Source organism: Halyomorpha halys, unplaced genomic scaffold (genome assembly GCF_000696795.3).
Source record: "Halyomorpha halys isolate HHAL.00 unplaced genomic scaffold, Hhal_1.1 Scaffold530.1, whole genome shotgun sequence".
Lineage (NCBI taxonomy): Eukaryota > Metazoa > Arthropoda > Insecta > Hemiptera > Pentatomidae > Halyomorpha > Halyomorpha halys.
Window position 1 is genome coordinate 345,268 of NW_027114956.1, and position 11,925 is coordinate 357,192.

The 11,925-nt window shown below is 32.9% G+C and overlaps 1 protein-coding gene across 1 annotated transcript in view; it reads left to right on the top strand.

Moving 5' to 3' along the window:
* The window catches only part of CARPB (Carbonic anhydrase-related protein B), a 359,623-nt gene that overhangs the window by 334,671 nt on the left and 13,027 nt on the right, over positions 1-11,925 (top strand). The window contains exon 9 of the mRNA XM_067052029.1: positions 9,193-9,321. Within this exon, the coding sequence (XP_066908130.1) occupies positions 9,193-9,321 (129 nt within the window). The remainder of the gene's footprint in view (positions 1-9,192; positions 9,322-11,925) is intronic.

Consider the following 11,925-nt stretch of genomic DNA (forward strand, 5'->3'; position numbering starts at 1 on the left):
ATAATTTAAAATTTGGTATAATATATAATTCAACAAAAAGCTTATATTTAATTTCAATATAGGTTTTAATTTTAATATTTAATTTCATAGGTTTATTTAGTCACAATATATATTTAATCATATAAATATATATTTAATCACAATATGTTTATATGTAATTACAAATGTGGTATAAAATATAATTTAAGAAAAGGTTTATGTTTTTATTGGATACATATGTATATATTATAATAATATTTGCTTACATAAGCTTATAATATAAAATATATTCTTAAAAGAACCTGAAGCTAGAAAGGCGCAGTGATATACTGTAAGCGCAACATTCCTATGTGTTGCGGGTTTGTGGTGTGCCCCGCAGCGACACACAATACCAGTGGTATCTGCTTTTTTCATAAAAGGTTTTTTTTTTAAAGTTATTTTTCAAGGTTTTTCTGTAAAAGTCCAATATAAAACTAGATTCAAACTCATTTGGCTACCTAGATCAATCACAACAAATTTGTGACTCCTGTAAAACCATAAAAGATTGATTGAAACAGTTTTGGAAATAACCCCTTCAATAATGTTGAAGAGGTTTACAATATAGTCTCGTCTTTGGGAACTGAGCTACACCCACAAATAAGGCCAGTTGACGATGCCTCATACAAATACGATTGCCTTTTGACAAATATTTGACAAATATTATCCGAACTACTAGAAATTAACAATCTGTGAATTTATTTTGTCAAACGTCATAAAAACTACTACTCCTACGAAATTATTATTATTTCTATTATGTAAAGAGCTCTAATATGGTTAATATTTTAGCAAATTAACTTTAAATGATGTTTTATAGATTTTCTAGTTTTGTTGGTAGTTTTCAAGTATCTATGAAGGAAAAATTAATTATTTTTTTTTACAATTTGAAACTGCTACCATTTTGTATTCCTCCTACCTATACTTGCCAGATTCATCAAATTTGACTAGTAATTATACATAGTTTTATTAAAGTAATCAATAAGTGGTCTGAAATCAGTGCCTTTTTTCAACTCAAGGGCTCTTTAAAACAAGACAATAATATTTGTATACTCCTGGAGAAAAACTTAGAATAAGGGACCTCTAGTAGATAGATCGAAAAATTGGGGACTCGTTTGCAAAGGCTTACTTTTACATGGCTTGAGGCATACTTTTAAACATAGTTTTGAATTAGGTTTTCTAATATTTAGGTTTATTTTAGAAACAAAAATCGTTGGATTCCTACGTCGTTCTTCTACATTGTATTGTAGTTGGCGTTTTTTCGTTCTCTGATACAGTCTTTCTTAACTTACTACTAAAATATTCTCTTATAAGCAGTATTGGTCGATATATGACGACGTTACAATTAATTAAATTGATTATAAAACTCAAGGTAATAAGACAGGACATCACCTGTCGTATCCTAAAATCTTATGATGAAAAGAAGGATTATTACTATGCATAGATGTATTAACCATCTTGGGTATTATAAAAGTCTTTATGTAACTTGGAAACAACTGTTTTGACCTCAGGGGTGACAAGGATCAGAAAGGGATCAGCACCTTCCCTCGCAAAGAGATTTTTCCTAGCAGATATAGGTGATACCACTTGTTTAAGAGTCAAAACCCATTAAATGGTATTGGGAGGGTAGTATAGTTTATTCACAACACTTGTACCACAGGTGTATAAGACAGCGGTATACATAGCATTATATCACCTAGATCTAGAGTAGTAGACCAGTGTTTGAACAAAAAAAAAAAAACTTGGAAATATGAGATTCATATAATGTCTTCTAAACGTAACAGTATCTAAATTATGTAAATGTAAACATTTTGTAATTTATATTAAGTAAACGTTAACGTTTTTTACACGAGCTGAATATCTCTGGAACTCCATTTGCTCTAGCAAACATATCACTTCCTTCGTTTAAAACCCTTCTATTTAACAACCTTTTACTTCACCAATCTAATCTATTATTATAATAGTACAGATATTTTGTAATTACTTTTGGTTTTGTTTTTTTATTTAGTCAGTTTTTAAATTATTTATTTTTTCTTCGCTGTATATAAGTTATAATTAAGTGTGGCCACACTGTTTTTCTTGGCCAATAAATGTTATTATAAAATTGAAATTACCTTGGTAGTTGTTCTAAAGAGACCTAGTCCCATAATAATAAACTATTTTCATTTAATTTCTAATATGTTTAAACAAGAAAGTTTTGAATTAGAAAGATCTTTAGCATCAGTATAGGGCAAAATTGTCACTAAGCACATTAAAGTTTTCTTATAAGTCCCGAAAGGAGAGAAATTAAGCAGCGACCTGCTCGGGGCTTCTAAGTTCCCAAGTTGGAACTAAGTCGTGAACATAGGGCAAGTATTTATTTTCTCCATTACGGATCGGAGCCTTGCATAGGTAACTGAGAAGGGAACTTGTGAAAGCCGGCTTACCGCAGGTAAACGATATCTAATAGGATTACCTGGCTCCGCCTGTGACGGTGTGAGATGTGTGTGTTCCTTTAGAAATTGTGAGGCGGGGAACCCGACCTAACCTCATCCTAACTTTATTGGCTTCGCTAATTTCATACCGGGGCCAGATTGAAAGCTGATAGTGTTCTCAGCCCGGTCCTAAACCACCTTCCAAATTGAAGCTGTTCCCCAATGATCGCTCCCAACCAAACCGAACGAACTCATTCTTGATGCTTACAAGTTTGAATTTCATTACCATTTCAGTAATTACCTGCAAATTAGTAAAAAAGGAACTCATGTAATAGCTAGTGTTTAATTTAGATATTCCCCGGGTTAAATGTTGGGGATATTATCCGAACTAATTATAATCTAATAGCATCGCTAGTATAAGTATTTAGAGTGAATTGTATTTAATGGATTTTAAATTAAATGAAGAATGATTGAATGATATAGGGATATAAGCCTCTATTCTTGAAATATATTATAAGACAAATGGCTATATGGGGGTTGGCCACATGGTTGTACAATGTGGTTTTGTATTTAATTTTGATTGTGGATTGTATTGGGGTTACATGAAATAATAAATGGTATCACATATAATAATAAATGCTGTAGTTTGGCTGAAGATATCGTAGGTCACATGGTGATCTATTGAGATCTTGAAAGTTCATATTCTTCTTCTCTTTCCTCTTTCATCCTGCCTCCGTCCCTTTGCCTGAGTTGGCTGTTTATTCACTCTTGGTGAATCGTTGATCTCAGCCAAAAATGGTGCGGCTCCTGAGATGCTGTTCACACTTCATTTGTAGGAGCGAAGATGGCTACCAAAGCCAACTGCCTCATATATCTTCCACTAGATTGCATATTGAATTTCTCATATAGCGTCTTGAATTTTTGTAAAAGGGTGAGGGTGGACACTTTCCTCAAACACACACGGTGATATAAAGATGACCTACGATAACTCTAATGCAATGATAAAGTGGACTGATTAGAGCCCTTGAAGTAAAGAATATTTCCAAAGAAACACTTAGCATCACACTTAACGGAATGATAAAATAGACTGACTACAGTGTTTGGAATGATGGCAATTTTAAGAACACTGTTAATGAAATGATCAGTTAAGTGTACTGATCAGAGTGTTTAGAATAAAAACAATTTCAAGAGCCCTACTAATAGATAACTCCTTATGGAACGTTGAAGTAGACTGATAAGGAAACTTGAAATAAGGAGTATTCAGAACTTAGGTAGAACTACAGAAAAACTTAGGATTACTCCAAATGGAATGATAAAATGAACTGAATTGAGTGTTTGAAGTAAAGAATAATTAAACAGTCCTATTTACTGATTACTCCTAATGAAATGATGAAGTAGACTGACTAGGGAACTTGAAATAAAGAGTATTCCTAGAGAAAAACTTAGGATTAATCCAAATGGAATGATAAACTGGACTGCCTAGAGTGTTTGGAACGAAAACGATTGTAAGAGCCCACCTTACAAATGCTCCAAATGGAATGATGAGTTGGACTGACCAGAGTGGTTGGAATAAAGAATATTTCAAGAGCACAACTTAGGATTACTCCAAATGGAATGATAAGTTGAACAGACTTATCTAGAAATAAAGAATATTTCTAGAGCCCGAGTTACTAATTACTTCAAATTTAAATTTAATGTATAGTCAATTTAAAGCACTGACAGCATTGCTTGGAATCAAAATAATTTCAGAAGTCCCACTCTCGGTCACTCCGCGCCATCGTTCTATTTTTATCATAATTATAAATATTTTCATAATTACAGTATTAGTTTAAATTTACGATATTGATTGTGTGATATTAATTAGTATTCATAATAATTCATTCATATATATAATTCTGTATAACTGACACTGTAATAAAATATAAATTTATGAACTTACGATTCCAGAGCTAAATTGTGTTGGTCAAAAATTATATCATATGTTTAACAAAACGATGGTTTATACGTGATGTTTTGAGGATATTGCTAAATTTCCTTTTAGTATAAAAATTGTATAACTGTTTTTTTCTTCGAATTTACGAGGCATCATAGCTGATGTCATGCTATGTAAATACTTTCATTATTTCATTTCTGGATTCTTATTACATTAACTCTTTACTGATGGAAACTTCAGTAAAACCAGAAAATTATCTTCCTAGTAAGAGTCCGCTATATAGAATTTCACTGTAGAAAAAAAATGAACTCAAACGTTATTCATTTCCATACTTTTTGAACATATATTATACAATTAATATCGTAAATTTAAATTAATACTGTATTTACTGACCTTTACTTTTTCGTGTTCTCTTACATAGTTCCTTGACTCCTACTCCTATTTTTAAAATTTCATGTTCCTTTTTTTTATTGTGTTCTTTTTTTTATTCTATAGTTATCTTGATTTGCACTTAGCCCTGGTGAAGCCAATGCATTAAGGCAGAACGCTTGAACTCGATGAAAAATAAGTTCTGCTCATTTTCTTTCTTCACTTCACTGACCGCACCTTACTCCTTATGTAAAGATTCACGATCAGAAAACAACTTAACATTATGATAGAAGTCTAGATTTAGCTTAAAAGCAATAAACTAGTACATAATATAGCGCAGAACCAGTTTAAATAACAATTATTAATATAACAAAAGGAGAATAAAACATAACAGAGACGCTATGTTGTCGGAAGCATTTCCTTTTTCGCCTGAAGGAGTGTTACTGGACCTGTGGATTTAAGGCCACTAAGTTTATGTTTTGGAAAGGGAAAGGCCGGGGAAGCCGGTGCACCGTAAGTCCAGTCACGTGGTCAAACACCGCTCCGCAATTAGAGATCTGATTGGACAACTCCGGCGGACTTTAAAACTTTACCCCCACTCCTCGCTTCTTCTTCTCTCTTCTTCTTCTGTTAATTAGCTTTGTTGTCCAATAGGACAATAGTTCTCTATCTTCTGAATTTCCAATGAAGATTACTTTTATTTTATTTTTAATGAATAACTAAAGTTCAGAAAACACTAAACGCCACCATTCCTTCATCAATTGTACAGTCAAAATTGAATTACACAAAAAAATGACAACCTTCTCATAAATATCAAAAGGAAGCTAGATGGGGGATCTTCTGGTTAATTTAAATATTTATTGAAATTTAAAACTGCAATAAAAAAAAAACATTGTACCGCTACAATCCATGAAGTGTGATGGGTGCAGTATAAAAAATTCTGCACCCCTTACCTTTCATTACTAAGAAAGTACTAGACCAGTGGTTGTGCGAGGAGGTGATTTGGTCAGAAGTCCGATGGACTCCATGGCCAGTCCCTTAGTGGACTCAGTGGCCCTGCTTTACATCACATTCTAGCGTGCATGTAATCGATGGCTTATGAAAATTTAACTAATTAAAAAACGAAGATGGTCGGCCTGTTGCTAGGCTACGTCTTAGCAACGGTTATCAACCCTTAGCAACTGTTTATGGTACTTAATTATAACACATAAATATAAATACATATATTTCATCTCTAATAACTAAATCCAAATATAAATAACAATAAATGTGATCAAATTAAACACTAATACTAATTAAATACTATTTACGATAAAATACTAATTAATTATAAAATATGGCGTTAACAAATGGACCACAATAACTTGTTATGATGACAATAATCGCCATAATCTTTAGAGCCACTAGAAATATATTTATTTATACATTGTTTTGTTCTTTATTAATATTTTATATTTATTTTTACATCCATATAGTTATAAAATTTGTCGTTAAGGTCCCCCAGAGGATATGACTGCCCGGGTATATAACTGCCTTAGATTCCGATGTCCAGTAGATGAGAAAGAAAAATAAAATATCCGACAAATGCCATTTACGACATCGGGAATTGCTCCGCCGGGTAAAATTTTCCCTGGTTTGTAATTAACTCCGCTAGAGGGAGATAGCATTCCTCGGTTCCAGGCTTCTTATTCGAACCGTATTTTCTCCCCCGGTATCTTTAGTCTCTACACCTTTATTGTCTTATCCCAGGTAGTGGTCAATGTTGAAAAAGTAATTACCTCGTTATACGTATATACTGTTTGAACTAAGATTTAAATAAAAAAGGAATATAAGGCATTTTTTAATTTTTTTCTTTTATTGTGTAAATTTTATTCAGTCTTATGTTTATGGACAATGGCGAAAGAGATCACAGAGCTCATTCAGACTGTACAAAGGGAGAAACTTACATAAAAAAATTAATAAATAAATATATACAAAAAAAACAAATATATGTAAAAATAAATTTATAATAAATATAAAAAAATAATATAATAACAAGCAAAATATGCATTGTATGCGTGTCATCCTTCCTCTGGATGATTGTATTAATCATCAGTGTGATTCCCAGGTAGTCGAGTATTATATTTTTTGTTATCATAGCCACGTCCTGGATATCGACCCCAAGTTCCTCCATGAAGCTCCTAGTTGTGGTAGATATCGTTCCACGAGCTCCGAACCAGAGGCCTAAAGAGATATAAATAAAAATTATAAATTACAAATTAATAATAAAAACAAATTTTAACTTAAGGTAAAAAAATATCTTAAACAAAAATATTTCAATTTAAAATATTTACATTCAGCCTGCCATAACTCCAGACCAAGCTCTTCCTCCCAGTTAGGGAGGAAAGAGCATGACTCCGGGACTCTCCCAACCACGTCACTAATATTAAAACCCGGTGGAGGATGAGTGTGTGTGAGAGAGAGAGAGAGAGAGAGAGAGAGAGAGAGAGAGAGAGAGAGAGAGAGAGAGTGAACTTGCTTCCTGTGATGCAGGAGGACCATGTCTTTTATTGATGGAATATCAAAATGTTAGGATGTTTGGAACGTACCGCAGTATAGGGATACCCTAAGGTACAGCGGGGAAAAGAAGGATACAGAAAAAAAAGAGAGGAAGAGATTAAAATCTGTAAAATTTTACATTAAATAAAATTACCGTAATATAAGAATTCATCGTAAACCTACAGGACTGCCCTACAGTTTCCTTTAATAATGTTTCTCTTACCCCAGTTGAACAGATCCGCTACCTTGGACTGCAGATGGACAATCTGGATAAAGTCCTCAATGCTCCTTACTTTGTCACAAATAAAATCATAAGCTATATGATGCTAGCCACAGACGCTCATTACTTGAGTGGAGAATCTGACCATTGCCAGAAGTTCTTTTTTTTTTATATCTACATTTTTTTTTTTATTTGCACTTGTAAATCTGTTACAATAATCAAAGGAGCTATTCAGGCATGGCATGGGTTGGCATGAGTGAAACAAAACCCAGTGGTGCATCCTCCTGACACTTCCAAGTAAATTATTTGATTGCATTAGGAGGTCCCTAATCCAACTCATATTCACCTCGAGCCAATTTAAGTCAGGGATGTCATTTGTTTCCATCTGTTGTAAAAATTTATTGAAATGTCCATGTAGTATGTTGTGAATCCGTTTGTCATATGAATATGGTCCGTTACAGTCGGAACGTGAAGGTCAGTGAGAATGGTCTCGTTAGAAACGTAGAGTGGTGAGTTCGTCGCCTTGTTTGTTCGGAGAACTTTGGACTGAAAAAATGAACTAGTTTGATGTTTTTAGCTATCCCCTACAGTTCTAGTCCATAAGTCCAAATAGATTTTATTATTGTTTTGTAAAGTAGTAATTTGTTTTCAATTGAAAGTTGTCCTTTCTTCTTAGCAGTCCATATAACTGTCCAAATCGTCGGTTACATTCTTTTCATTTAAGTCTAGTTCGTGGATTTCAAGGTAGAATGCCATTTCATCAACCTAAGAGAATGCCGAGATACCGGAGGGTGAAGGTAACATCTTTGCATTTGTTGCAACAAGGGAGAAGTGCCTTTGTACGTTTGTGAATGATGTACGTTAGATGAAAGGATGGCGGTAATGTGCTAGGAATGTTTCATGATGAAGAGGAATATATGGGGTAATGGCAATATTGAGCCCAAAACGCTGCCTGTTTAATAATCAATTCGATTTTAAGAAATCTGTAATGTTAATCTTTTTTAATTTAAGTCGTTGTAAATGAAATTTTACCTTGCGAGTGAATAAAAAGGAAGAAATAATGGATTTTAATTGCCTGTAAACCAGTTATAATCAGGAAAATCCGGTAGGGTGTACGCATCAGACAACTTTCATTCACCCTTCCACTTTAATTTCAAATTAATCCACACTAAATGGCTAATTCTTTATTATTAAAACATGACAATACTTTTCCTTAATATGTATAGGTAATGGCTGTTTACGTGTGGGCTAAAATGCCGGGATGTTTCCATCATTGTTTAGGACAGGTTATTTTGAACTGTTCTTAGTTCATCTACCAAAAATAATCTCTTAAGAATTCCAAGTTTAAAACTCCATAATTTCAAAATATATTAAAGTATTGAACTTTTATGCACCTTCAAAATGTGAATTATCTCGCAAAAGTGTGTTTCTGGTTTATATTAAAACCCAATAAGCCACTTGACAACTAAATGTTCGGCCATCTTACCCTTAGATTGCGGTATGATGCCGAAACGTAAGCATTGACAGAAACTGTAAGTAGAATATATTTATTATATATAATTAATAGAATATTTTTAAACTTAAAAACATAAAAATATCCATTGGTTATAAATCATTTTAGTACTTATATTCATCTTTTTTTTTCTTTTTTTTTTTTTTTTTGTTATGATCTGTCTAATATAAGAGTTCTTACCCTGTTCTTGTAGCTACACGGGATGCGACGCCTCATGCAGGGGGAAGGGAACGACGACAAAGCCCCACTGGGGAACAACTTCAGGCCACCTCAGCCACTGCACCACAGGCCCATCAGGACCAATATTGAGTTCAACAATAAGGTATAACATCTTATTTAATATTTAATCATTAGTTACAATAACTTACATGTAACTTAGTATTAGGAAATCGTCCGGCTACCACCTCATCATATATCCTTTTTTAGCTCAATAACACTACAAGTAATCTTGGGCATTGTTTCAATAATGTACTTATTGACTTTTTTTTTATTACAACTATGTACAAAAAAAATACACTAGATAAAGTTTCTGAACACATGATAATCTTCGAAAGGAGCCACCCAATGGTGGAACTTCAATCATTGATCCGTGGCCATCTTCTTTTCAGACGTCTCAGAGGATTATCAGAGATTGTTACGGATAAAAGATTAAGAACTAATGGGTTTTAGTGGGAAGGGATTTTGGTATGAAAGGAGAATATTTGGCCTATTTCGGACCAAATATGCAACGATTGAGATATTGAGGTCTTTATGTCTAAATAGGTCTGATTATCATAGTGTATAATAGTTTTTTGTATTAAATGGAAAGTTTAGAGCGATAGTCAAGTAGGTTTTATAGTAATCGAAATCTACGAGCAGTTTCTTGTCGTTTCAGTCTAGTATGGGGATTTCAAGTAAGTCTGTTATCGAAATGGAGTCTTAAGGCGCGAATTTGTTTTACTGGGGTATTAAAAAGAAATATAGTAGGGTAGGAGAGTAAAGGTTTACGACGGACAGTAAGGTAATCTGAAGGGATTTATTTTGATTCTCCAGTTGTGACACCATTCTTCAATGGATGTTATGTGTGAGTGAAGAGTTTGTGATGGAGTGATATGGTCATTATTTACAGACATATGTAACCCGCATATGTCATTAGTACTGTTTTTTTTTTGTTTTGTTTTTTTAATAATTTATTTATTGTTATTTACAACTGTATACACATATATACAACAAGTAAATTTGCTGCAGGTGACATAGTGACATGATAAAATGTAGTAGTTGATTGTAAAAGGAAACTGTGGGGAAAAAAATGTTTTATTTCTTTTTTTATTATAGCATATAAATATATGTAATTTATATATGTCCAATCATATATTGATTATGCAGTGTAATGTAGCAACCCGATGTATTTGGCCAGCATGGATGACTAAAACATTTCTCTAATAAGTACTAATACTTATTATATTATTAATACTTATTAATATTAATACTAATTATTGTCAGGAAAGGTTCTGAAAAAAACCCAAAAGTAGGTGAATAAACATATGTTACTTACTAGTGCATACAATTAATTCTTCATACCTCGAGGTGCAATATATTTATGAAATAGTGATTTTTTTTTAAATTGTAAAACTTTAGAAGGCTTTGGAGGGGTGTGATAGCGCTTGTTAATTTGTACAAACATACCACTGCGCCACGTTAGATGGAAAAACTAATAACTTTCAAAATCAACACCAGAGAGGATTAATTTGCCGAATTCCGTATTGACCTATTCTGATCCCACTTGCCACAATTTCACCTCATTTTACGGTATATTATAATTCATTTCTCACCATCTTCATAAATTTATTTTTATAGAAAATGGATAGCCATAAAGAGTAATTGTTAATACACTTTTTTTTACAATTACAAGGTATAATTGTAATTAACTCAATCCATAAAATAGCATAATCTAAGATTAATAATTGATATTAACTATTAAAATCAATATTATAAGTTAAATTAATTAATTCCTAATAAATTCTATATTTTAAATATGATTTATATTTCCAAATCTCTTTCTAAATATACCATTCTGTTAATTTTTTTTGTCAATCTATTACTCTAAAACCCACATTTTTTTCTATAGATTATTATTACAATGCTACTTGTTCCAAAATAAATAAAGGATATTACTATTAAGTACCCGAGACATGACCTCCTGCTCCTGAGTATCCTTCAATAATACCCTACTTATTCCTGTCGTGAGATCCGTTACTTAGGACTACATCTGGACAAACGACTGACATAGAATCTTTATATAAGACTATTACAACACTTAGTAGACAAACGGTCTAAACTTCCAATCTATTACAAAAGAGTTGATCAACATGACTATTAATTATAAGGCCTACCTGGACCTTTCTGGAGTTGAGCTTCGGGGCTCCACTAAACTATGAAATGCCTCCAAGTTTCCGAATCCAATCCTTACAGTCTCAAATCCATAAGGCTACATACTTTGTCACAAATCAAGTTGTTCATTCGGACCTCAATGCTATATATGTTGCCAATTCCATGATAAACTTCCCAACCACCCACATGTTTCTAACCTGACTTCTCCTTCATTACCTAATAATCCTCCGAGGTGTCTGGAAAGAAGATGGTATCGAGATCTTTTCCTCTAGATATTTTATTGGAGTTCTATCAATGGGTAGATTTTCCACACGTTTTTATCATGTAAATCTAACGTGTATGTATCATGTAAAACTAACAGCAAATTTACTGATTGTATATATTTTTATACAGTTGTAAATAACAATAAATAAATTATAAATAAAAAATTGGGAAAGGAGGGACTCAAAAAAGTCGCGAGCGGCTGCTCCACTGTATTGTGTTGCTAATACCGATCCCCTCCGCTCCTACCTCTCAGATCGTTCCTTTCGAGTTCGCAGTGGTTCTGAGTACTCAA